This window comes from Stylophora pistillata, chromosome 1, assembly GCF_964205215.1.
Source record: "Stylophora pistillata chromosome 1, jaStyPist1.2, whole genome shotgun sequence".
NCBI classification, from domain to species: Eukaryota; Metazoa; Cnidaria; class Anthozoa; order Scleractinia; family Pocilloporidae; genus Stylophora; species Stylophora pistillata.
In genome coordinates this window covers 44,588,598-44,615,540 of record NC_142519.1, presented here as the reverse complement: position 1 = coordinate 44,615,540, position 26,943 = coordinate 44,588,598, and the positions used below count along the sequence as shown (strand labels likewise).

Here is a 26,943-nt window from a genome sequence, read left to right as displayed (position 1 = left end):
TTCTGTGGTTACGAGAATAAAGAAGATTAGTTCTTATTAGTGTTCGTCTATTCTGAATACCAAATATTAGTTGACTGGTTGCAGATTGGCAACTGCCATGAATTGAGAGAGGAAATCTCACACCCCAGTCATCAAACAGCAGTAATTTTCAAATATTTTCGAGATAATTTCAGTGGAGTTTTAACTCTCCTCGATCCCCCCAACAAAATGAAATGATTGGAATTTTTTAACGGGATGTTGATAACGTAACAAAGTATTAAATCTTCAAGCACATATATTTTTCCTATCATATGTTTTCTAAGTCATTTGTAAATTCTTGGAATACAGTATTTTCGTTTTAAATCCTTTATCCAGATTATCTTTAAAAAATTTCCAGTCTTTTTTCTTTAAGCAAAACATTACCTGGCTCAGTCTTCATCCAGATCTTAGAAGTTTCTGATACAATCGTATTCTAACTGGTTATCGAAGAATTTTTTAAGAGAAACGAAGAAAAGGTCAAGCTTCTAAAGAAACTGTGGTGCAGCGTCGGTGGGAGTAACAAGGCAACTGGGGTTTATCAACTGAGTTGATGATGAAAATTGGCCACCGTAAAGATTTTTAAAAGCTGATGTTTCGAGCCGGTTGGCCATTAGAGCGAATGGACAAAGGGCTAACACCCGAAAAGTCAGCTTTTACAACTCTTTACGGTGGCTAGTTTTTATCATTAACTCAGTTGATAAAACCCCTATTATTTCTTGAGAGATATCGTTTTCCGCGTGTAATTCAACTCGAAGTCCCTCGTCAGCTAATGATTTTTCCCATATAGTCACTGGGCACCATGGCTTTGGTTAAATTTCTTGTTGCATGATGTCGCGTTCCCAGCACGGCAGACACGGGGTGCAGCGTAATTGGGTTCGCCAGGTCAACCACAGTGAAGTACTGGACGGACAGCAGACTCTTACACAAGTTTATTGGACTAAATCATGGAATCAGGCTAGCCGACTTGTTACAACACTTGCAGTGAAAACTAAAAAGGAATGCACGATCTCTCCAAGCTAAGGAAACGAGCTAAACTACAAATCTGACGACAGAAAACACAACTAATGATCGCGAATTACGTCTGATCTTGGCTCCGGGGATGAGAAAACTCCAAGTTGTAAAAAAAACTCCGAAAGACTCCTAAAAAACTCCTATTTGCTCCAGGGACAACTCCTTAGAACTAAAATGTTCGCGTGAGAAAAGGCCTATATACTTCTATGACGTAAAAGAAACTAAACTGAAACATGTGCGGCTAGCCTAAAAAGGATATTTCATAACCACGCAATCAAAACGAAACAAGGCTACATTTTAAGAAAACAAAAGGTACTTATGCGTTCTTTGTACAGCAACTTGACACATGACCTAGAAGAAAGCTGAAAGGTTGTGGAATTTCACCGCAAATGGGTGATATTGGTTTATGTGGAATTGGTACCAGCACTTAAAGCCCCTTGATGCTCCTTGATGCTCCTCTTTGAGCCAGGCCTGAACGAAGGTGAAGCGATCTTTTACTGGCCTTCCCATTTTTAAGGGTAAGTTTACGCAAGAATAGCTGTGTGAAGTATAAAGTTTATTTGTTTGAATTTTCTCCACGGACATGCGGCCTTCCTGTTAAAAGCGCAATTTTTCTACTCGATGGACTTACAAGGAGTGAGGACTCCAAAAGGTGTATTTATGGAAAACGTTTTCCCTTTCGTTTTTTATTTACATGGGAAAAATCTTTCGAAACTGAAAGTTGCTGCAAAAGCTTTTTTACCTCTCCCCTTGGGGCACACCCTGACGACATTCTGACGATATTCTGGCCAATCAGGGCCAAAGTGTTCATCTGGGGGATTCCCCCACTAAATGCCTTTGCGAATCGAATGGGTCTGCTCTCTCCAGATTGGCGCATGTCATTGTGATCATCTTCACGAGTAAAAGAAATACTGCGAAAGAAAGAACTTTTATCCTTAATGGCTGATAACGCTCATCTTCGAAGAACTGACGTAGTTCAGCAAGAAAATAATGGCTTTGGACCACTTTCCAAGCGTCGCGGGAATACTGCTACGGTAACTTCAGCTATCGTGTTTGTGATTAGCGGCGCGTTACTCTTGTTGGCAGTTCGAAAGGAAAAAGCAACGAGCGAAGGGATTCACCTCCTTGTGTTTACAGCAGCCCTGCTTACGTTAAGTTTCGTTCTTGGAGAGCTTGTGCGAAGATTCTGCCTGGTTTCTGAAGAGTTAAAACACAGGCACGCTAGATATCAAGGAAACTGGAAGGGGGTTCTTAAGACAACTTTCACCTTCGATAATGCCGGAAGTATTTTAGTCGTTGCTATCTCTTCCGCTCTGACATTGTGTTTTGTGTTGTATGAACAATACGAAGCTTTCTCTGGTCCAGGTTACCTCATCTTGTTTTTCCTGAACTGTCTCGTGGTTCCGCAGTTGTCGTTCCTTGTGGGCCTGCGTCAGCTGTCTCCTGTAGAGACGTCGGATTTGAACGAAAAAGAAAACAAGAATGTGGCCGATGGGCTGGCTTGGAGCTATTACTTTGGTTATTTGAAGCTGGTGCTGCCAAAGCTTGGAGATCGTATCGCCGAATCAGATACATATCGTCATAAGATAACAGACGAAAAACTTTTCATCTTACTTCCAAAAACGTGCTATACATTTGATGCAATAACTAAAGCAGATCCCAGGGTAAAATGGGCAGGTAAACTCCCCGCGAGTAAAATTAACAGGGCTGGAATTTTGGAGAGAAGTTACCAGCATGCGGTACACCGCATAGAGATGCCCCTCCCAGATGGAACAGTGGAAGAGTACCACTTCGTCTTGGAGTATGCTACGCCTCTCATGTCCCTGTATGAAATGTCAGATCATGCTAAGGCCCCTTTGACTGGTCCAGAGCGTGATCATCAGGTGAACTAGCCTTATCCGTTGTGTGATTTTAGATTCATGATAACACGTCAGATATCTTTTCTTTCATTTCTTTTCGAGGTTAATTTTTCATGTGATTTTTAATTCATTTTTTCTTGAGCTGATGCTTGCATGCACCCACTGAATTTATTCTTCCTTGTAACCTAGGTGGTGTTATTCATCCGAAAGCTGAAGGAAATTCTGGATGACTCAGAGGAATGCAGAGGAAAGTATGAATTGGTACCAATTTCAGGAAATGACACAAACAAGATTGCAGATGTGCTCGTGGGAATGCATGGTGCAGCCAGCATAGATTTAGAAGACGAGACTGATGAGCAAACTAAGCAATAGAGTAGAAATGTAACCAGCGGCAGATCCAGATCTTGAACCAAGGATCTTGATCTTGAGATAAAGATCTTGTGTGAACTTTGAGAGAGCCTTAAATTATTTGATTATGTAAACTTTGTGAAATACTTTCATTGAGAGCAGTGACATACTCTTCTTCTGTTTAAGTATTAATTAACCCTAAATTTACACCATCATATCTGTATGCATATTTCTCTATTAAATATTTTCTTTGGTACTGAGAAGGAGAATACACATTCAAATTTCTTAGTTTGGCCATCATTTCCTTTATTCTCGTGGTCTTTATAATGAATCAGAATGATTCAACAGTATTACTATAAAGAAAAAATTAGATACTGATCACTCGTGGGATTTAAAGAAAGTAAAAATAAAACTTGCCACAAAGCACCTGTGTGTCCACTTTGACTGTGTGGTCAGATAATCATATTAGTATACCAGGGCCCAGTTGTTTGAAGGCCAATTAGTGCTAACCCAAGGATGAATTTTAATGTGGGTTTCTTTATTTCATGTTCAAAAGCCTATTTGGGATAATTTTACCCTATTCTTTTTGGAGCATCCAATTATCAACTTGTAGACAAAAAGAATACTACTGAAGTTTCTTTTAAAGCTTTCAGATCTTAAATCAGTTTCCACACTAACCCTGGGTTAACTTGACCCTGCTAATTGAACAACCATACCAGTACATTAAGTTTGAAAAAAGTTAATCAGCAACTTTGGTGTTTCTTTAAAGGAGAGTCTCACCATTGAATATTCAAACTTTGCTGCAGCTTTAATATTTTTCTTTGTTTCCAGCCAGAAGTTTTTTCATTTGTGAAAGTTAAGCTCACCCAGATTGTACAATGGATTTAAGTCAAAGTTACAAATAAGTAACAGCAAAGAAAGAAGAAAACTCAGAGTAGGGCTTACTGGTCAAGTGGCTTTTATAATTGTAAAATTGGTTTGAGAGAAGGCATAGGGGAATGCCCTCTAAATCCCGCAAGAGCAGAAAGTAATTTTTTTTCTTTGCAGAATATGTTGACAGAAATATCCCAAACTTTATTTCAAGCATAAAAGATTGCACTTGATGTAAAATAATGGTTGTGAGGATGTAAAAATAATGTTTTTTCGAGGCACTATTAAGGAATGGTCGTGATCAGGTTTCATGCAGGAATTAGAAAAAAAAATTTCATTTCACAAATCACAAATTTAGAAGGGGAAAACTATAAATCTAGATTTACCATTCCTTTCTTCAAAATTCACATGTCACATGAATCAAGTTTTAAACTTTTTGGCATCTTCTTTAGAAAGTTGAATTTAATTGAAACATTTTGTTATGTGCATTATCCCAATAGGCAGCAGCTGAAAATGTCACTTTTTGTTATTGTGTGAACTTTGAGAGAGGCTTGAATTATTTGATTACTTAAACTTTGTGAAATACTTTCATTGATGGTGGTTACATAATTGAACTCTTCTTGATATTTATAAATCCCTCATGGCACCTTTTATAACATATATGCATTAACTTCTTGGAGAACTGCATCTAAGACCTTGTTAAATAGTATTCTTGTCTCACAAAAACGCGTACTCCGTCTTATCCACTTTGCCCCAGTAAGGGAGCATGCAATACCCTTTTTTTTAAAAGCAAAACTTCTTCCACTAGAATTCCGATATTATGAAAAAATTGCTAATCTAATGAATGACATTAATACTACTTCTGCACCAAGTAATATTTCGAATTTGTTTCTAAAATTTCCAGCGTTCACTCTTACGGCACACATTCATCAACTTTTGAGCATTTTTATACTAAAAAATCTGCGCTTAATGTTCAAAGTAAGGCTTTTTCACGTATTGGCATTAAAATCTGGAATGGGATATCAACTAGTCTTAAAAACTTATCCAAGAACTCTTTTAAAAAATCCATTAGAACAAAATTGAAGTTCTAGAAACTGAAAACTCCTATGTTGAAATAGATACTCTAATTAATAAGATGAAAGTTAACTTCTAACTGTAATTATGTTTAGTCTGTAGTCGACTCCTAGAAAGGTCAAATAGATACTTAAATTAATACTTGATGAAAGGTTAATTTCTAACTGTAATTTGTTTAGTCGCTAGTCTCTTTCTAAGTCTGTAGTTTTCCTTTTTCTGCTCTCATGTTGTAATTGTATGTGAATATTATTATGTAAAATTGAGTAAAATTACTTTTCAATTGTCTGGCTTGCTGCAACTAGCTCTTCGCTATTTGCAAGCCAGCATAGTAATAACCACCTGATATTTACTTGGAAATAAAAACTTGGAACTTGGAACATACTCTTATTCTGTTTAAGTATATATCTGTATCCGTCATATCTGTAGGCATATTCTTGTATTAAATATTTTCTTTGGTACTGAGAAGGAGAATACACATTCAAATTTCTTAGTTTGGCCATCATTTCCTTTATTCTCGTGGTCTTTATAATGAATCAGAATGATTCAACCGTAGTACTATAAGGAAAAATTAGATACTGATAACTCTTGGGATTTAAAGAAGTAAAAATAAAACTTGCCACAAAGCACCTTGGTGTCCACTTTGACTGTGTGGTCAGATAATCATATTAGTATACCAGAGCCCAGTTGTTTGAAGGCCAATTAGTGCTAAACCAAGGATGAATTTTAATGTGGGTTTCTTTATTTTATGTTCAAAAGCCTATTTGGGATTATTTTTCCCTATTCTTTTGCAGCATCCAATTATCAACTTGTAGACAAAAAGAATTCTACTGAAGTTTCTTTTAAAGTTTTCAGATCTTAAATCAGTTTCCACACTAACCCTGGGTTAACTTGACCCTGCTAATTGAACCATACCAGTACATTAAGTTTGAAAAAAGTTAATCAGCAACTTTGGTGTTTCTTTAAAGGAGAGTCTCACCAATGAATATTCAAACTTTGCTGCAGGTTTAATATTTTTCTTTGTTTCAAGCCAGAAGTTTTTTCAATTGTAAAGTTAAGCTAACCCAGATTGTATAATGGATTTAAGTCAAAGTTACAAATAAGTAACAGCAAAGAAAGAAGAAAACTCAGAGTAGGGCTTACTGGTCAAGTGGCTTTTATAATTGTAAAATTGGTTTGAGAGAAGGCATAGGGAGATCCACTCTAAATCCAGAAAGAGCAGAAAGTAATTTTTTTTCTTTGTAGAATATGTTGAATTATCTTTATTCCCACTCCTAACACAGAGGAAATTTTGTTTGAAATCTCCTTCCCCCTTCCCCCTTCCCCCATCCTTGGAAAGAGATTTCATTCCAAGTGACCCTCAAGGGATGAGTAGGGAAATTTCCAGGAGTCACAAACAGTGGACAGGTTTTAAGTTCAACTTTACTCTGTGGCAGTGCAAGTCCCCTGATGAAGATCTCAAGGTTACCTTGGGTCAGTGATGTTCCACTGCATAAGCTCAACAGGGAAGGAATTAATAATTCAGCTAATTTCAGAAATAAGCTGTACACAAGGAATGTCAAGATCCCTGCCCACCAAGAGTAATAAATTTTGCAATACGTTTTCAGTCTTTGTAATACCCCTGTATGATATATTGTCTCTCCATGAAGGTGCTTCCTTCCCCCCAAAGAGAAGATTGATCAGGTAAACAAACTAATTCCCTTCTTGGCAAGCATTATGAAATCTGCTCCTTCTTTGTGATTAAGTGAATGCCCTGGTTTTGATAAGCCAAATGTTTTCCACTTGATAGGTTTATTTATTAATAATTTTACTACAACGCCAGTACTCCGATTCAGAATTCAAATCTCTAGTTATTGAAAAAACAATCTGAATCTTAACGTTACTACTAATACTATGTGTTAAGAATCGTGATAGCTCTTCTTTTATCCACTACTTTTCTGCTGGGAAAGACATCTCGAAACTGAAAGTTGCCGAGAGAGCAGTAATCCATCGTGTACACACTTTTACTACTACGCCGGTACTCCTTCAGAATTCAAATCGGTAGCTATTGGAAAAACAATCTGTATCTTAATGTTACTACTAATAGTATCAGTCAAGAATCTTGATAGCTAGCACATCACGTGAGCACATCACGTGAACCACGTCAGGCTCGACGGACTTTGAACCTGTGGGGGCTTTACACAGGGTAGGGTAGGAAAGGAAAGCGTTTTCCTTTCGGTTTCTCAATCCTATGGAAAACTTCTTTCGAAACTAAAAATTGCTGAGAGTGCACTTTCAAATTCCGAACAAATACTTTTAACTGGGGACTTTTCCCGGCCAAGGACACTCGGCTCCTGGCCAATCAAGCCGGAGTCTTTTATCTAGGGGATTCCCCAAGTAAATTGTGTCGCGAATTAAATCAATCTGCTTTACCCAATTTGCGCATTTCGGCTTGAACATCTACAAGAGTATCATAAGTATTGCGATAGATAGGAATATATTATTTTCCGCCATGGCTGAGAATCTTCTACCCCGAGGAGATGACTTAGCTCAGCAAGAGAATAATGGCTTTGGACCACTTTTCAAGCGTCGTGGAAGAACTGCCGCAATCACTTCAGCTATCATAGGTGTGAGTAGTGGCGCGATGCTATTCTTAGCGGTGAAAGAGGAAGAGAAGAAGACTCACTTCCTGGTATTTACAGCAGCCCTGCTTACCCTCAGTTTCGCTTTCGGGGAGCTATTACGAAGATTGTCCCTGGTGTCGGAAGAGATTCAACACAAACACACGCGACACCAAGGAAAGTGGAAGAGTGTTTTTAAGACAACTTTCACTTTCGACCATGGCGGGTGTATTTCACTCACCGCTATGTTTTCTGCTTTAATCTTGTGTTATCAGCTGTATGAACAATACGAGGTTTTCTCGCGTTCAGATTTCGCCATCTTGTTTTCAGTGAACTGTCTCGTGGTTCCGCAATTGTTGTTCCTTGTGGGTCTTCGACAGCTCTCTCCTGTGGAAACTTCGGATTTGAACGAAAAAGAAAATAAGAACGTGGCCGATGGACTGGCTTGGAGCTACTACTTTGGTTATCTGAAGCTGGTGCTGCCGCATCTGAAAGATCAGATTGCCAAATCAGAGCAATTTCGATACAAGATAAAAAAGAAAAAGCTTTTTATTTTATTGCCCAAAACGTGCTTCACCCATGCTGACATCGTTGACGCAGATCCCAGAGTAAAATGGGCGGGCAATCTGCCAGAGCTTAAGATAAGTAGGGGTGGAATTAAGGACAGAATTTATAAGCATGCGGTTCATAAGATAGAGATGCCCCGCCCAGATGGAACGATGGATGAGTACCACTTTATTCTGGAGTATGCCACATCTCTGATGACCCTTTATGATATGTCTCAGCATGCAGACGCCCCCTTAAGTCGCAAGGAGCGGGATCATCAGGTAGGATAATGTGTGGTATGTTCCCTTTGATTTTTTTTTTTTAAGATGATAGAGGACTATGATCTGATTTCTCTAAAGATTTATAAAGAATGTTGTGACTGGCCATCTTGGATATGATTTTTTGTGGACAGATGCATGTTAAGATATGTGGTTTGTTTACAGTATGCCTTATTTGGTTATCTGCTTAATCAAATATGAAGTGATTTTACTGCCTCTCAGATTTGCCTCCAACATGGCTTGTCGAGTGTTTTAATACAACACAGAGCAACACAAAACAATGCAGTCTAACTGAAACCTTTCTTCCATGTAACTTACAGGTGGTGTTGTTCATCCGAAAATTGAGGGAAATTCTGGATAAGTCTGAAGAATGTAGAGGTAGTTACGAGTTGGTGCCAATTTCAGGAAATGATCCAAATGAGATTGCAAATGTCCTGGTTGGAATGCATAATGCCGCCAACATAGAGGTGCTGGCCGGCAATCATGATCAAGCCAATGGAGTAATCAGACCAGAGTAGTGACAGTTTTATAAAGCAATGTTAATTCATTGTTGAGAACTCTGTAACATGTTACATAAAATTGCTGATGTATCATAGGTAAATGTTACATTCATCTAGGAATTGGGCAGAATTACAAGACCCTTACTTATTTATTTTTTTCTTTTCTAAGTTATTATTAAAGTTTATAAAGAAGGATGACTTGCCATTAAATAGTACTTGTAGAAATACTGATTGTACTCTTTAAACCTTAAACTTCTTGGTTTAATCGACCACCAAAAGGTAAATTGATAATATTTTACCCCTAATATAAATTTGATTGACACATCATAGTATTTCTGTTGTTCTAAACAATCTGGGAGGCCAAAAAGTTTTATGCATGTTTAAGAGAGAGATCAAGTATCCCTGTTCTTTATATGACCAAAAGGGACTTGATCTGTAACTTAATCATGTAGAGAGCCCAAACTAGTTGAACTGAATAAATGAAAATACCATATTATCTTCACATGTGAAAATAACACCATTACTATGGTTGCATAATAAATTGCACCTTTGACAGTGAAAGTGAAATGGTTTGATTTTTCATTGGTGTAAATATAATAAATAGAATATTACATGGCTGCTTAGAAATAGAAAATTTCTCTTCTCATGTTGATATTTTAGCTGTTCGCTTTGCTCACTCATGAAACATTTTTCAACACTTGAAGAGAAGTTTTGTATCTCTGCATGGCCGTGTAGTATTCTCTTTTTATTGGATGAAGATGGTTGTTGCACTCTAATTCTATGAGCATATTATTAAGAATGAAACTCACCACAATGCACTTCATAACTTTGTGCATTCAGTTATTGAATATGGATAATTGTGCTGTTCTGTGCTTCTTTATAATAAAATAATTTATTTGTGTTTTTCTCGTTGCCATGTTCCCACCAACCCACAATTCCTCTATTCGCTCCGACAAAGGGCTAACGCTCGAAACGTCAGCTTTTGTAATCATTATGGTGGCCAATTTACCATTTCAACTTTGTCGATATATCCAAATTATTTCTTTTATAATAAACCCTTGACACCCTAATGTAAGTATGCAGATTCCCCACCGTTTCTATGGTATAATGACAGGGAGAATTTTTTTGACAATCAGGAACTTCTTAAATTGGTTTAACACCTTTTTCTTTCATATCAGAAGTCCTTTCATGCAGTGTAAGATATCTACATTGTACTATCAGTTAAAATTTTCTATTTTCAATAAACAGTAACCACTAAGAAAGATGTAAACTTAGGGAAAGCTTTTAAGTGATCAATTAGCCTTAATTGTAAGATCGTTTTGAAATAATTCATGCGAAGTCCACTCCCCCCTCCTCAAACCCTGCAGGTGCAGAAATTCTTTAAGCCTGCTGTGGATTATTTTGAAATATCCTAATCCTTACTGCTCTCACAAAGACAGTTTTGTTTTGGAATCCCTTCTCCCAAAAAGATTTTTCCTTGGAATAGGTTTTCATTTACCTAATTTATATTTAAGAAAATTAGGGGTATTCTAGATTTCAAGTGATTGAGATGACCTCAAAATAATCCCTAGGGCTTCAAACAAAACCCCATTAAATCCCTGGACCAAACTAAAGTTTGGTTTTATTTTATTCATAGAACTACAAGCCTGGTCAGGTCAATCTTCAGATTGTTTTGAATACCTGAAAAAGCCCTACTCAATTCAAGCTAACCAAAACAAAAAATACTTGACAGAATTTTATTACCTATAAAATCTAGATATTGAAAAATTTCACTAAATACTTCTTTATTTCACAGTATTCTTTCAGTCATGTATTTAATGTCCCTGTGTAATTTTTTCTTTAGGAAGGTGCTCCCTTCCTCCCAAGAGAAAAGTGATAACCTTAAATAATTTTAAATCTGAATCCTCCTTGTTATCAAGTGAATACCCTTGGTGTTAATGAGCTCTCTGTTTTCTTTTAATCTCCAACTCCCAAGATCTGATTACTACTTCTCTCCTCTAGCTGCTACACCTGTTAATTAATCACAAGAATTTGGTGTTAGATTAATAATGGTAATTGAACTGAGTGGAGTGCAATTTGGGCTGAAATCATACGCATGATTTGAAATCACAAGTATGATTTCAGACCAAAATTGCACAACACGAGGTTCAATTACCGCTTTATTACATCCATTTTGAAATCGCCCAAATACAGGACTAATGGTGGATTAACATATTTTATTGATGCTGTACTGAGCCGGTTTTGAAATAAAAAGAGGAAGCGGAGACGCTTTTGCATCTTATTTTGTATGCAAAACAGAAAGACTGACGTCATGTGTCAAAAACTCAGTCAAGCGTAAAATGATGCGATTTAGAGCAAAAAATGGTGCGATTCCTGAATAAACCGCACCAATTAGAGCCAATCAGATTACAGGGACCACCCGTGATTTAACAACTTCTGCCTCATAGGTTTGAGTATTCTCATCACCTGTTTGCTGGTTAATGGACAGATATTATAGGGAGAAGTTACATGTTAATAACCTCTGGGAGTTGACGGGTTAAAACGTATGGTTTATTAACAATTTTACTTCAACGCTAATACCCAAAGCAGAATCCAAATCCAAAGTTATTGCAAAGACAATCTGAATCTGAAGGTTACTAAAAATAACATCGGTCAAGAATCGTGACAAGATGATAAGACTGATAGCACTTCTTTTATCCTAGAACACACCTCAAATTGAATTGGTCCACAGTATCACTTGCAGCCCACCCCTGGTATTTTTTCGAAACTCTGAGTCTTTATCATCATTGAAGTCACAATCGTAACATTTCATGCCATTCGCCTCGCAAGGTGGCGTGTGCTTCAGGTAAGATCAACAGAAGTATGTGTAGGTGCATTTTCTGGTGGAACTGGGAAACATGATCCCATTTGGCACTAGAATAAAACGGCTCTTGATGCCCCTCGATTCTCCTCGGTGAAGTGCCGAAGTATAGCGGAGCCAGCAAGCCAATTTTAAATTCCCCTCAATATTTATGAAAGTATACCAGGTGAGAATACCATTGTAAGCCTGGAAGTGAAGTAATTTGTCTTCTGAATACGGCTATTACACATCACGTGAGAACCACATCGTGCTTGACCGACTTTCAACCTGTTGGAGCTCCACTCGGGGGTGGGAAAAGACGTCTTCCTTTCGGTTTCTCATTCCTAAGGGAAAGGTTTTTCAAAACTGAAAGTTGCTGAGAGAGCACATTTAAACATCGAACAAATAATTCAAACACTGAAGTCCTTTTCTGGGAATTTCCCTTGGGGGCTGAGCCCACTGAGCCGAAGGACAAACTGATGCTTGGCTCTTGGCCAAACGAGGCCAAAGTCTTTATTGCGGGGATTCCCCTGTTAAATCATGTCGCTGACTAAATCGATTTGCTTTACACAGGCTGGTGCATTTCGTTGTAAGCATCTTCACGAGTAAAACAATCGTTACGTCTGAGAGGAACATTTTTTCACCATGGCTGATAATCCTCTTCCACGAGGGAATGACTTAACTCAGCAAGAGAATAATGGTTTTGGACCACTTTTCAAGCGTCGTGGAAGAACTACCACCGCTACTTCAGCTATCATGGTTGTAATTAGTGGCGCGATACTATCGCTCGCGGTGGAAGAGAAAGAAAAAAGGGAAGGGATTCATTCCCTGGTGTTTACAGCAGCCCTGCTTACCCTCAGTTTCGTTTTCGGGGAACTATTTCGAAGATTTTCCTTGGTGTTAGAAGAGATCCAACACATACGCACGAGATACCAAGGAAAGTGGAAAAGTGTTATAAACTAAGACAACTTTCACTTTCGATCATGACAAGTGCATTTTAGTCGCGACCATCGCTGCCGCTTTCATCCTGTGTTATCAGTTGTATGAACAATACGAGGTTTTCTCTCACTCAAACTTCGCTATCTTATTTTCCCTGAACTGTTTCGTGGTTCCGCATTTGTTGTTCCTTGTGGGTCTTCGACAGCTCTCTCCTGTGGAAAAATCGGATTTGTACGAAAAAGAAAACAAGAATGTGGCCGATGGGTTAGCTAAGGGCTTCTACTTTGGTTATCTGAGGCTGGTGCTGCCGCAACTGAATGAAAAGATTGCCGATTCAGTGGAATTTCGATATTTGTTAAACGCGAAAAAGGTTTTCATTTTACTGCCCAAAACGTGCTTCACCTGTGATAGCATCGTTGACGCAGATTCCAGGGTAAAGTGGGCCGATGATCTCCCGCCGCTTGAAATAAGTAGAGGTGGAATTCTGAAAAGAATTTACAAGCATGCGGTTTATAAGGTAGAGATGCCCTGCCCAGATGGAACGGTGGAAGAGTACCACTTCATTTTGGAGTATGCCATGCCTCTGATGACACTTTACGATATGTCTCAGTATGCAGACCCCCCCTTAAGTCATGAGGAACGGGGATCATCAGGTAGGCTAGTTTCTAGTACGTCCCATTTGATTTTCAAGATGATAGAGGCACTACAAACAATACTGTGACAGATCCTTAGACAAGGTACTAATGGGTCAAGCTTTGCTGTGTATTTCTTGCTAGCCTCTCAGAAACACTACCTCATTCTACTCCATTCTGTGGCCAGTTATAGACCCCATTTAAGTAAATTTTGGGTAAATGTAATTTTCACTATCCTAGTGTGACCGAGGCAGGTTCTGATGTTGTTATTTGAACAACGAGACAGACTTATAGCCACAATAAAATTTATTTATACAGGAAAGTACAAAAGAAATAATACTGATAAAAAGATAGGGTGATTGCAAGCAAATCCTCAGTAAAATAGGTCACTAACTTGAGGTTACATGTACTGGAGTTACTTTTTCTGTGACCAAGAGGTTCTGAGCTTGTAAGTGCTGATCTTGACACTCTGAACTACTGAGTTAAACTAACTAACTGTACTTCTTTTATAAGGAATCGAACAATAGCAGGAAATTCTCTAAAATTTTGGAAGTTAGGTGTGATCATTCTAAAGGAAATTTATGATGCAAATCCTGTGTGTATGATAATTTGGTTATCATAGGAAATAGTTAGGTGTGATGGTGCAAAAGGAAATTTATGATGCAAATCCTGTGTGTATGATAATTTGGTTATCATAGGAAATAGTTTCTGAAAATGTAATTCTAAAATTATAACAAAAAATATTGCAATGTCATGCACAATTGTGAGCCTGGTCACACTAGACTTAGTCACTTTCTGTTTATGCATCTACCTAACAAAGCCTTTTAAGTTGGTCATCCTAAAGTGAGTAGGCACATTTGACTGCAAATCTTTCCATTTTTAAATCCATACTTATCATGATTTGGCTTAACCCCAAAATCCCAAAAATTTGCAATGCCATCATAAGAGCTCAATTGAAAAGCAACCCCATTATAGTAAATCCAGTTATAAAATTGTAAATTAACCCATCCATTAGCATGTCCCCAGTAGCCAGCTTTTACTAGGAATTCCCATCTTCTTCCCCCCCCCCCCTCCCCACCCTATGTGGACTGGTCCCCATTAATATGATTTGTTTAAGGTCAGACACAGCAGTCTCACTGAAACCTTTCTTCCATGTAATTTATAGGTGGTGTTGTTCCTCCAAAAATTGACAGAAATTCTGGATAAGTCCGAAGAGTGCAGAGGGACTTATGAGTTAGTACCAATCTCAGGAAATGATCCACATGAGATTTCAAATGTCCTTGTTGGAATGCATAATGCTGCCAACATAGAAGTGCACAATCCTGCACCTAATGAACTGCACAGACCAGAACAGTGACAGCTCTAAACAAAATAATTCTAACTGAATGTGAAAAAACTCTGATATTTTGCAGGACCCCAATATAATAAATCAATAACATTCTTTAGCAATGCATGTGGGACTGAGAAGCCTTTCTTTAACTTTTTTTTTAGTTCTTATTAACTGAGCGGGAGGTCTGTATGGGAGAATCTTGACCGAGGTCACCAGTACAGACCAAACGCAGTGAGGTCTGTACCAGCGACCGAGGTCTAGAAAGCAACGGAACATTATATTCTTTGTATCTTTTTTTTCTAGACTGCTCTAAATGCCAGTCTAGATGGGAAAATCTAGAACGCTTTCGATATTGATTTCAGCCAATCAAATTCGTGAATTCGGTAGTTCCCAGTCCTTGTGAGACACAGCCATATAATAACAGTGAGTATTATAGTTAACCCACAAGATGACTGATGTTAAATAGTGCTTGTAGAAATGCAGATCATTTTACTCCAAAAACCTCTTGATTTTCATTGACTAAGAAAAAAGAAACTTGTTGAAAATTATTTATTAAATTGAACCCTTACAGCTTACTAATTGACAGCTTATAATATTTCTGTTGCTCTGAACAATATGGAATGCCAAAATGTTTTATGGAGGTTTAAGAAAGAGAACCCAGTTGTATATAGTAAGTAAGTAAGTAACAACTTTATTTACAGAGGGTAACACATAACAGTTAAAAACTGATGAACCGGTGGCCCTCTATCTTAAGTTAAAATTTTAAAAACTATTTACACTTACAAGAAAATAAAATAATAATAATAATAATAATAAAAAACCTGGATAAAATCTGGATATGCACAACTAAAAACTAAGCTAAGAGTGCTTGGATAAAAAATACTTTCGAACAGAAGATTTAAAAGAGCCAATGGAGTCTTTCTTTCGAATGTCTAAAGGAATGCTGATCCATAGTTTTGCTCCACTGGCCTGAAAAGTTTGCCCTCTTCCATTTTTCTATTATAGGAGGGGCACACTAAGTTATATTTTCTATAGCGACTGTGGTTCTGGTGTGTCGGTCTGAGTTTTTCGTTAAAAGTTCTTGTTATATAGCTCAGACAATTATTTTCATCTTTGATGTCCCTGAATATTAAACTAGTCTTTTTAAGGTTTAATTCTTCCTTAAGTGGCACCCAATCAAGTCATCTAAAAAGCATCTCACTTCTTTCACTGATATCAGCATCCAAGATTATTTATTATTATCCAAGATTATTAATAATTATTATTGTGAATAATTTACTGTAATGTAGGGGTTAGGATTCTCATTTCTGCGTTGCCTTTTCTAATGACTGCTTATAATTGAAGATTCTGTCCTCAGTTGTGTGTCTTTCAGAACAGCCAAGATCCTGTGAATCATCACTTGAAGGACCTACAATTGTAGACTGAGCATGCTCAATTTGCTGGTTGTTGCATTTAAATAAATTTTTGTCCATCATACCCTCTCTAATCGTTTTGGCATAAAGTAGTTTAAATTTTGGTTTATGTGAACATTTCTTTTTCCTTAACCCCTTCCTCAGAGATAATTGTGTATAGAATTCCCTTCCATTTTCAAACCCATTGAGAGGAAAAATGACGATCAGAGCTTTTCAAATACCCTCCCTACCCCATAATAATGACCCTTCAAGGGTGGGTAGGTGGGTGCATTTCCTTACAACACAAGTAGGAATCAGGTTTTCAGTTCAACTTCATTCTGTGGGTATTCACCTTTTTATAACGCAAAATTTGGATTAGTTTTAGATGAGCGAAGAAAATTCCTAGAGATGAAAAACTACTTTCTAAGGACTCTTGGTAGCACCCTAAATAAGACATGAGCCGACAGAATCATGGCTCTGGAATATATTGAGATTTTAGAAAAGGTTCATGAAAATTTAAGTTGTTCGAAGTTCATACCTGCCCCCCGACGCCTCGCTTCCTGGCCAAATATTCTGTTTTCCGGACGATATCTCAGCTGCGGACATTATCAGCCGACATACCAGTTGCCCAAAGGGTTTTATCTACTAAATATTTTACAACATGTGCCCAGCTGAACAGATCCCATGAAACTTAACGACATTTAAAAACTTAACTTGTATTCACATGCCGCAGAGATAAATAACCGCCTCTCTGAGGTATACTTTCCCCGACAATTTATTACCTCATGCAAATTTAAGTGATGTTTGAATTCTTTCGATTCATTCAAATGACCCTGCTTTGTCAATTTGCTCAAGTTCAGTCCGATATATCAATAGTAACTGTTCCACGCCGCGCCTGTTCATAAATTTTTCCATAGTTTATAGGTAAGCTTGCGGAGAAAACCGCTGCCAGCCGCCAATCAAAATCGTAAGGGGATTCCCCTTAAAGCGAACCCAATAAGTTGAAAACAAAATGCCATCTGCCACGCAAGCAATTCGAGATCCCTTTCGAAGGCGCAAAGAAGAAAAAAAAAAAAAACATTCTGAAAGGGCAAGCACTAGAAGATTCGTCCTCATTTGATGAATGGATCAACAGGAAAATAACGGATTTGGACCGATTTTCAAGCCCCGCGGCAAGGCTGTCACTTTCGCTTCAGTAGTGATAGCCATTATATCTGGGGCCCTTCTTGTGTTTGCGCTGTGGGAGAGCGAAGATAAGGACGGGATAAACTTTGTGTTCTTTGCAACAGCCCTTCTTATGCTAAGCGTAATTATAGGTGAACTAATCAGAAGGGTGTCGATGCTAGCTGAAGAAATTCGACACAAGCAGACCAGATATCAAGGGGAATGGAGGCGAGTTTTCAGATCTACTTTCGCATTTGAATATGGTTCTTGCATTTTAGCTGTCGGTACCACTTCCGTTCTGTTTGTGTGTTATGCTTTGTTGCAAAACTACGAAGCTTTTTTCCGCCTAGATTATGGCATCTTCTTTATTCTGAACTGTTTTGTGATACCACAACTGGTTTTCATCGTTGGTATCAGAGAACCGAACACAGTGGAAGCAACAATGTTGAACGAAAGAAATAACAAGAACGTTGCTGACGGCTTTGCATGGAACTACTACTTCGGCTACCTAAAGTTGGTTCTTCCTAGGCTTGAGGCTCAGATTGCAAAATCGTCGGAGTTTCGTTACAAGATAACCAAGAAGAAACTTTACATCTTGGTGCCGAAAACATGTTATGTTTATGATAATATTGCCGACGCAGATCCCAGGGTTACTTGGGCCGGTGATCTTACACCGTGTAAAATCAACAGGGGAGGGATAAAGGAAAGAATTTACAAACAAGCAGTTTACCGCGTAGCGATGACTGACAAACATGAATACTTCTTCATTTTGGAATACGCTTCCAATCTTATGTCCTTGTATGACATGTCTCTCCATGAAGACGCTCCCTTGAGTCGCCAAGAGCGGGATGATCAGGTACATAAACATCGACAGTGGTTTAGCTGGGTCTGTACTCTTATCGACAACGATATTCGTCAGTACTGTCGTCAAAATATTGTGGACTCACGAGGCGCAGCCGAGTGAGTCAGCAACAAATCAATGTCGATATTATTTTTACCACAACTTCAAATTGAAATAAAACGACTCTTTCAGTACATGACACGTTGCGTGACGCGTTAACGCGAGCAGCGTTGTCCTTGTTCTTATTGGTCAATCAGACTGCGACATTACTGCCAATTGTGGAAAAATTCAGTTTTTTCTTAAATGTTTTGCCATCCGAAGGGAAAGGGTTTGTCGGGAACTTCTGAAGGTGGGGAACCCTAGGTAGATGAGGTAACCCACCAAGCCGAGGTCGAAAAATAGCCCGAGTTTACAAACAATCTTACATCCACCGGATCTCGGGGAGAAGGATCTAGAGGTTGTTGGCATGCTAGCAAATGTAACATGAACGCGACTCCGGCTAGGTGGGTTACCTCACCTTGAGACGTTTACATGGCAAATTGTGACCCTGACAGGGTTACCCTACCTAGCGGACAACACTTCCTGCCCAAGCAGGTTACTCCACCCATCATGTAAATATCAAATTAAATCAAAGTAAATAAGAAATTATATGAGAAGGCGTGGTTTGTTTGTTTGTTTTTTTTTTTTACATGCAAATCGTTTTCTTGTAGGTTGTTCTTTTCATTCGCAAACTGAGGGAAATTCTTGAGGGTTGTAAAGAATGCAGAGGAAAGTGCGAAATAGTTCCCATTTCAGGAGATGAAAAATCAAAGATAGCAGATGTTCTGGTGGCAATACATAATGCTACTCAAGTGGAGTCAGATGAAGCCGACCTTTAGGTTTAAAGAGTGGATGATTGTAACCAACTGTTAATGTCACAAAACAGCTTTTAAATTCAACTCTTTCACTCCCAAGATCGTTTTAGCAATTCTCCTTACTGTCTGCCATACAATTCTTTTGAAGCAAGTTTGGAGAATTTGGTATCTGATCAACTAATAATCCTCTAATATTAATTATTTTTCTTCATTTTCATCACTTGTCTGCTTGACATTGTATTGCTATTGTAAGGAGAAATTCTGTCTTGGTCACTCCTGGGAATTAAAGGGGTTTACCAAATCCGGTGTAGTTCTAGCCTCATTCAGCCACATTTTGATATTGCAGTACTGTTAGCCTTCACAAGGTGATTACCGGTAATACAATTGGAACAAGAATCTCAAACATGATTGGGTTATCAGCAGCCTATGTTGAACACTAAATGGACAGTTTACATATTATACTTGTAATAAGACAGTGTTAATGGCCAGTTTACACATCCTACCTGTGTATGTGGATAGTATACAGTACTTTCTCCAATAGGTGCAGTATGCTCAATTAAAATTTCAGCTAATAGGGAGGGAGGGGGCATTCATTGGATGGAGGGTTTTTAATCCAGGGGGTGCTTATTATTCTCCTATACTGATTCTGCTGCAGTTGAAGCTTAAAAAGTTACAAATTAAGTGGCTGTAGAAACAGGTTTACTTGTATTCCCACCATTTAGGAAAGTGAGGGACAGGGTACTTGTTTGACATTATGACGTAGTAGATAGGCACTTATTTGGGGGATGTCTCTTATTTGATTGAATTCCATATGTCATTTGCATACAATGTTATTCAAACTATTGCATTCGTTTTCTCTTAAAAGTGTCCATTGAAATATTTCTAATTAACAAATGGTAAACACCACAGCGTACACTATTGAGTTATGGATGCACTCGGGAGGTTGCTAAGCACGAAAGAAGCGCGAGAGTTGCTCGAGGCAATAGCCTAGAGCGACTCTAGCTTCTTGAGTAGTACACAATACTCAATAGTGTACACCATACTCAATAGTGTACACCATACTCAATAGTGTACACCACAGTGTACACTTGTATAGTGTACACTGTGGTGTTTACCATTTGTTTTATAACATAACATTAATACATATTAGCTATAGAGTTCCCTTTTATTTAACAAATCTTACATGACCAGAAAAAACAAGCGTGCGCAGAAAATAGTCTTTGCATTTGCTCACGTCAGTAGCGTACACCCATGGGCAAATGGGGGATGCTGAATTGACCAATCAGAGTGTGCGCTTTTCTTTGGTTATGTTATAAATTGTCTTAGTCTAGCAAATAAAAATGTTACCTCCAATTCAGCTAGTCTGGTTTGTCAAATGAGCAAAGAGAACAAATTTAATGATCAAAGATCCAGCCCTTTGTATTAACTTAACCTCGCACAAAGTTGTTATGTATCTTTTCCTTCGAAGGATTCACATGTTTTTTCATTGGTAAACATTACAGTAGTTAAAAAAACTTATTATCTCTCCTTTTCTAATTACAATAATTAATTCAAGACCATCAATTCTACAATTTTCCTTTATCTCACAAAATCATGGAAATTCCAGATTTAGGATGAATAAAAACTTGGGAATCATGTTTCAATCTTTGATTGGAAAGCAGTCTGTAAAATTTGGATTACTCTTGAGCATTTATAAAAATATCTGATTAAAGACTCCCTGAGGATGTCTTCACTTTACACAAATGAAAGAATAAAATGGAAATCACAACCTTTCAATATTCATAATTTTTTCAAAAATGGTGGAAAATATGTTCTTTTTTTTATCTATATGATAAGTGAATTTTTGATGCCTTGTTTTAAAAAAGACCCTTTTCTTAACTCTGAAGATGTAATTGAGGTAAAGAGAGCTCATTGACATAACTGTAAAAAGCTCTTTATAAAAATTTTGAAGTAAGGTAATCTTAACACAGATGTTCATGGTTAGTATTTTACTTTCACCATTTGACTAGCATCTTATTTCTCATTAACATATCACCCCTGTTTCACACATTAAGGTCATGAGAAAAAAGGAAATAATCACTCACTGAAGAAGCTCTTGATTATTGAAGAAATTCACCTTGTCGGTGCCTTAGGAAATGTATAGAGAACAATATGGAGAATATGCACACTGATGTTAGTATAAAGGGTTACTGACTATCTCATGTTTCTGCTACACTACAGGAAATGTCATGTCTACTTTATCCCCAAGACCACAAGCTATAGTTTGTCCAGGCTTGACTTCCGAGACACCTTCCGGAGTCCCTGTCAAAATTAAATCTCCTTCCTCTAAAGTCATACTCTGACTGATAAAGCTGATCAAATAAGGAATGGTAAAGATCATATCTCGGGTGTTTCCATCTTGTTTTAGTTCTCCATCAACTTTCAGCCAAATATGGACATTATCAGGTTCTGGAATCTCTGTCTTGGAGACGAATCTACTGACAGGCAATGCAGTATCAAAACCTTTAGCAAGTGTCCATGGTTGACCCAGCTTCTTGGCTTTATTTTGAAGATCTCTTGCAGTCATATCAAGTGCAAGAGCATATCCCCCAACATAATCCATTGCATTGGATTCCGGAATAGACACGCCTGTCTTACTAATCACAACACCAAGTTCTACTTCATGGTGAAGCTCGTCACAGCCTGGAGGAAGCTGCAAGCAAAACAAATATGTAAATGAGAGAATAGAAAATAAAAGTCTATGGATAAGTATGCCGTAGCAATAACGTTCAAAGAGTTCGAAAAAGCCTTAATTCTAGCCTCCAAAGTGTATAAATATTTTTTAAAAATTGGGGGTCATAAGAATTGCCCCCCCCCCCCCCCCCAACCTCTATTCTTTGGGCTTTGCACAATGTACAGCCCTCCTCATTTGATTTTTACGATCAAATATTTAAAGCTTAAGTAACTACGTTGTAGCCTTGTACTCCCAAAGTACCTTGATTTTTCCTCCTTGTTGTAGGTAGCTTGATGGCGGCTTCAGGAAAATAAGTGGAGTTTTTGGTACAGGATTTCCCAACTCCGCAGCGTGTTCCCTACCGTGATCAAGCAACAAATCTTTCATCTTTCCCTTGTTTGGAGAGTCTGAATCAAGAAATTGTCAAAATACACTTCTCTGAACAAGCTCACCTGTAATTTCGTCCAACTGCAATTATCTTCCGTCCAAACTCCACAAATCTTCGAAGATCCCTCGAAGACGATGATGAAGCCGCCATTTTGATCTTGAATCACAGAAATGCTGGGGTGGGAGGGTAGGGTAGGTTGGCGCGTAACGACAGTCCATGGGTAGAGAGTAAACAACGGCACGTGTAGGAAACACATTGAAAGTAAGTCCCCTTCAAAATAATGTCATCTGTCCATAGCGATAAGCAATTTAAATTAAGTGAATAGTAGAAAGTAATAGTAACATTTTTGAGAGTCTGATAGAAATATTTCCAAAATGATTTTTACTAGATTGGCTGCTGTACATGGCTGTTAAACATGACAGAGAAATAAAAACACTGCACTGAATATAATTGAAATTATAAGACTGGTTTTCAAAATAAGTCCACTTTATTCAAAATCATTCCAAAAATGTTTGCACTTATCGCCTCCCGGTTAGCTCAATGGATAGAGCACTGGACTGTTGTGCGGGAGGTCCAGGATTCGAGCCCCGGCCGGACCAACACTCAGGGTCTCAAAATAATTGAGAAGAATTTGCTACCTTTCTATAACATCAAGAAATGGTTAGATATTCTAGTCTTCTCGGATAGGGAAGAATAAATGGAGGTCCCGTCTCCTGTAGGGTTGGGGTAGAAGACGTTAATTTCCCACACACAAGATTACTGTTTGATGGATGTCCTCCCCTGGGGTGGGATGGGTGGGTTTACTGGGCCCGCAGTAATCGGCGCAAGCTGTTGCGGTGTCCCTGCCGGTTGGCGAAGCTAAATAAATCATAAATCATAAATCATAAATCACAAACATTTCTTAGCCTAGTATAATTTTTTTATTTCACTTTAACCTCAACCTGATACTAAGAATGTTTGTCCCTTAGCTGGAAAAAATTTAAAATAATCAATACTTTCCAATGAATAAAGGCTGATAGTTTCAAAAGAAACTGTTTGGGGCTGCGTCGGTAGGAGTAACGAAATAATTTGGATATATCAAAAAAGTTGCCATGTTCCCACCAACAACGTAGCTCCATTCTCTGCCTTTAAAAGGACACACAACCCACAATTCCTCTATTCGCTCCGACGAAGGGCTAACGCTCGAAACGTCAGCTCTTGTAATCGTTACGGTGGCCAATTTACCATTTCAACTTTGTTGATATATCCAAAATACTTTCTAACATATGGAATGTTTGTAACAATGCAGTTAATTTTCAACATTTAGCAATACAAAATTTGGAGCACTTGGTAGGCTTTCATTTTCATGGTACAGGCACGTAGGGTGGTCATTTTTTCAAGTACACACAAGTACATATAATCTAGAAACCTAAGTAAACTGAGCGAAAAAATAGAAACAATAGGCTATTTTACAGTTGTGTACTTAGTTGCCAAGCCTTTGATTCAGTGAGGCTAAAGATGACCTTGTTGTGATAGAGACCTGTATCTAGTTAGCATGATAACAAAGTGATTTACATTTGAAAGGCAGCAAGGTTTGTATCATAACAAGGTCATCCCTTGCCTCACTCCCGTTCAAAGGCTTAGCAACCAAGCACACAACTGTAAAATGGACTATTGCTAAAAAATTTCAAAATTTTCTGGTCACTTCAAGTATGCACGTGTATATATGTGTATAGGATGCTACGTGCCTGTGGTAGGGGTTAGAGCTTTTAAAGGTGTGTTATGTCACAGATCTGATATAAAGGAGAAACATAATGTTTGTATGTTGTATGATTTGATGACAAAACAGAAAAGAATTGTAAGAACAATATATTTGCAATTGAAAAAATTCACCCACTCAGGCTTTTTTTTTTTACCCTTTATATCCTTATAACAGTATGCATATGCTGTAAACTGTTCTCTAAACATTTCCGAGAATTCATTCAGCACTCAAGAACTTCTTCACTTTGTGATCATTATTTTAATTCTCATGACCTTAATGTGTGATTTAGGGATGACTTTGTACTTGGAGAAATTAGATGCTTGTCAAACTAAGAGGTCAAAGGGTTTATTATCTCATTTGCGCATCTAGATGAAGGTGTACCATCCTCACTGGTGGTATCACATAGAAAGTGAGCTTCCGGTACAAGCATGTTTTTGAACATTTTAGAGAGGGACATACCCACTTTTTTAAGGGTGTTACCCCTCTCAAAGAAAAATTTCTTTATTACCCTTTGCATTAGATCTGTGAACCTAAAAAATATTTATGAATAAAGGCTGATAGTTTCGAAAGAAACTGTTTGGGGCTGTGTCGGAGGGAGTAACGAAATAATTTGGATATATCAACAAAGTTGAAGAGGTAAATTGGCCACCGTAACAATTACAAAAGCTGATGTTTCGAGCGTTAGCCCTTCGTCGGAGTTCACTCCAACAAAGGGCTAACGCTCGAAACGTCAGCTTTTGTAATCGTTATGGTGACCAATTTACCACTTCAACTTTGTTGATATATCTAAAAAAAATATTTATCACAGCCCTTTAAGATGACACAGGGAAGGTCATTTCTATCTTGTTCCCCAGTCCACAAATTATTGTCTGACCCCTTTTCACTGGGGAACCTCCCTCTGGAGTTCCTGTTAAAATCAAATCCCCTTCTTCTAATGTCATGTAACGGCTGACAAAACTGATTAAATGAGGAATCTTATAAATCATATCCTGTGTATTTCCATCCTGCTTTGTTTCACCGTCAACTTTCAACCACAGATGTACATCGTTTGGGTCTGTAATCGCTGATTTGGGTATAAATTCACTGACTGGTGTTGCTGTGTCAAAGCCTTTGGCAAGTGCCCATGGGTAGGTAACTTTAATGGCTTCATTCTGAAAATAGAAGGAAACATGACTTATCAGAATCCTATTTAGGATAATTACTTAACCGTTTAGCTCTCAAGATCAGATGGTTAAATCTCCCCTCTACCTTCTATACATTTCCTTACAAATAAGTTTCGAGAGTTTGGTGTTAGATCAAGTTAAAAACTTCTACCTGATAAGTTTGAGTATTCTCATTACCTGTTTGCTGGAAAATGCATAAATACTATGATGAGAAGTTAGGGGCTAATTTAAAATGCAAAATGAGTAAAAGAGCTCAACTCTTACTTTATTTTTAGTATTCACTACAATAGAACACTTTGCAATACCTTGATAAAAATAAAAGTATATTCTAGATGATAGGAAAGATATACAGTCAATATCTCGAGGTACTCATGAGCCTTGACAAAATTCACAATGTTTTAACAGTTATTGAGGTAGCATGATGTAAAAGGCTGAAAAAAAATCAGGGAAATAGTCACTGAGGTGTTAATAACCTATGAGCAGGCCTTCTTTTTCAAGAAGGGGGGGGGGTAATAAAAGCTTGAGGCTCTCTTCTCACGAGGACCAACAACTTTTACATTGATCACTAACTTCCAACTAACTCCTAAAAATATGCATAATTGCACATTTGGTAAGTGATCACTGCTTTTTGAGCCAAAAGGCTAAAAAAGACTTACTTTTTCAGTTATAAGATCAAAATCAGTCATGTCTAGAGCCAGAGCATATCCTCCAACATGCTCCATAGCTTGAGACTCTGTAATAGTTTTGCCAGTTTTGCCAATCACAACTCCAAGCTCTACTTCATGATAAATCTGATCACGACCCACTGGAATCTGTTGAAAGTGTTAAAAAATCATGATTTTGCGTGTGCTTGAGGATCACAAGGTTTTATAAAACACTTCTTTGAACAACTAGTTAGTGTTAGCATCCTGTAGGGATTATGAAGGTTTGTGGGTACCATTTAATTCACATGCAACACCTGTCAAGAGTCAACTTCCAACACTATTAATGACATGGCCGACTCCATAAATGTTTATGACGTAAATCCCCTCTTCTGATTGGTTACTAGGGGTGCAAAATATTCAAAACAGGCCCCATTTTAACCTGTCTGATTTGCGATCATATATGTTGGCTACTTTAAACACAAATGTCTTACGCTTTGGCGTGAAACGTAATCACCACGCTTTTCACATGAACAAGTGACCATTGAACCTCAACTCCTCCACAAAGGAGGTGCCACATAACCGTGTAGGGAATCCCCAAGCCAGGACTAAACTCTAATTCTAAACAAAACACATTATCGCCAGTCGATATCTTTTTCAAGTCTCGATCCCACTGATACCTTTTACGCTATCTCGAGAACTTACCTTAATTTTTTCCCCCGGACTCAAATATGTTGACGTTGGTTTTAAAAAAATCAAGGGATCTTGAGCAGGAGGGGGCTGTTGTGGCGATCCGTTGGGCCTGAATTAACGAAAGGAGTCTACAAATAAGACACTGAAAAAGGTTTAAAAAAATAAATAAAAAAACAGACTAACCTGTAGTTTTTACCCACGCCGATAATTTTGCGTCCAAATTCCACAAACCTTCTGAGATCTCGTCCTTGGGAAGCCATTTTTGCTTTGCAAATAAAAGAGACTGGGGATAGTGTACGCGTGGTCTTTCAGGGTACTCCGGTCGAAATGCACGTGGGGGAGCCCGTTGGTCGTCCTTTGCAGTCACGATGTCCAGTCTGTTCAGATTTATGGAAAATTTTCCGCAAACGGAATGTTTATTTCTTATGGTAGCGTTTTTCTTTTATTTCTCTTTTTTTGTATTTGTTTTTGTTTCCTTTGTTTATTTTTTTTTATTTTTCTAACGAGAGATTG

General features: G+C 38.0%; 6 protein-coding genes and 1 long non-coding RNA gene across 7 annotated transcripts; 4 read left to right on the top strand and 3 right to left on the bottom strand.

Moving 5' to 3' along the window:
• Positions 1–844: 844 nt before the first annotated feature.
• On the top strand, positions 845–5,806 carry LOC111325162 (stimulator of interferon genes protein 2-like). Its single transcript, XM_022928904.2, has 2 exons — positions 845–2,912; positions 3,078–5,806. Exons 1-2 carry the CDS (start codon positions 1,968–1,970, stop codon positions 3,258–3,260), a joined length of 1,128 nt encoding a protein of 375 aa, XP_022784639.1. The 5' UTR covers positions 845–1,967; the 3' UTR covers positions 3,261–5,806.
• Positions 5,807–7,581: 1,775 nt separating this feature from the next.
• On the top strand, positions 7,582–10,002 carry LOC111325161 (stimulator of interferon genes protein 7-like). The gene is made up of 2 exons (XM_022928903.2): positions 7,582–8,604; positions 8,922–10,002. Exons 1-2 carry the CDS (start codon positions 7,669–7,671, stop codon positions 9,117–9,119), a joined length of 1,134 nt encoding a protein of 377 aa, XP_022784638.1. The 5' UTR covers positions 7,582–7,668; the 3' UTR covers positions 9,120–10,002.
• Positions 10,003–10,705: 703 nt separating this feature from the next.
• On the bottom strand, positions 10,706–11,947 carry LOC148742714 (uncharacterized). Its single transcript, XR_016000727.1, has 2 exons — positions 11,811–11,947; positions 10,706–11,111 (listed from the first exon to the last, which is right to left on the bottom strand). It is a non-coding gene; the product is annotated as an uncharacterized LOC148742714 (long non-coding RNA).
• Positions 11,948–12,030: 83 nt separating this feature from the next.
• LOC111325177 (stimulator of interferon genes protein 7) lies at positions 12,031–16,317 on the top strand. Its single transcript, XM_088758685.1, is given in 5 exon segments — positions 12,031–12,127; positions 12,514–12,900; positions 12,902–13,522; positions 13,524–13,532; positions 14,677–16,317. Coding segments are annotated over 4 exon segments (1,137 nt in total). The 5' UTR covers positions 12,031–12,127; positions 12,514–12,585; the 3' UTR covers positions 14,869–16,317.
• A 724-nt stretch (positions 16,318–17,041) lies between these two features.
• Positions 17,042–20,444, top strand: LOC111325205 (stimulator of interferon genes protein 3-like). Its single transcript, XM_022928968.2, has 2 exons — positions 17,042–18,252; positions 18,948–20,444. Exons 1-2 carry the CDS (start codon positions 17,356–17,358, stop codon positions 19,113–19,115), a joined length of 1,065 nt encoding a protein of 354 aa, XP_022784703.1. The 5' UTR covers positions 17,042–17,355; the 3' UTR covers positions 19,116–20,444.
• Positions 20,445–20,458: 14 nt separating this feature from the next.
• On the bottom strand, positions 20,459–22,991 carry LOC111325178 (uncharacterized). The gene is made up of 3 exons (XM_088758780.1): positions 22,257–22,991; positions 22,066–22,162; positions 20,459–21,783 (listed from the first exon to the last, which is right to left on the bottom strand). The coding sequence occupies exons 1-3, from the start codon at positions 22,340–22,342 to the stop codon at positions 21,301–21,303; spliced, it is 666 nt and encodes a 221-aa protein (XP_088614906.1). The 5' UTR covers positions 22,343–22,991; the 3' UTR covers positions 20,459–21,300.
• Positions 22,992–23,138: 147 nt separating this feature from the next.
• Positions 23,139–26,764, bottom strand: LOC111325206 (uncharacterized). Its single transcript, XM_022928969.2, has 4 exons — positions 26,614–26,764; positions 26,443–26,539; positions 25,753–25,908; positions 23,139–25,084 (listed from the first exon to the last, which is right to left on the bottom strand). Exons 1-4 carry the CDS (start codon positions 26,688–26,690, stop codon positions 24,746–24,748), a joined length of 669 nt encoding a protein of 222 aa, XP_022784704.1. The 5' UTR covers positions 26,691–26,764; the 3' UTR covers positions 23,139–24,745.
• Between the last annotated feature and the right edge of the window lie 179 nt (positions 26,765–26,943).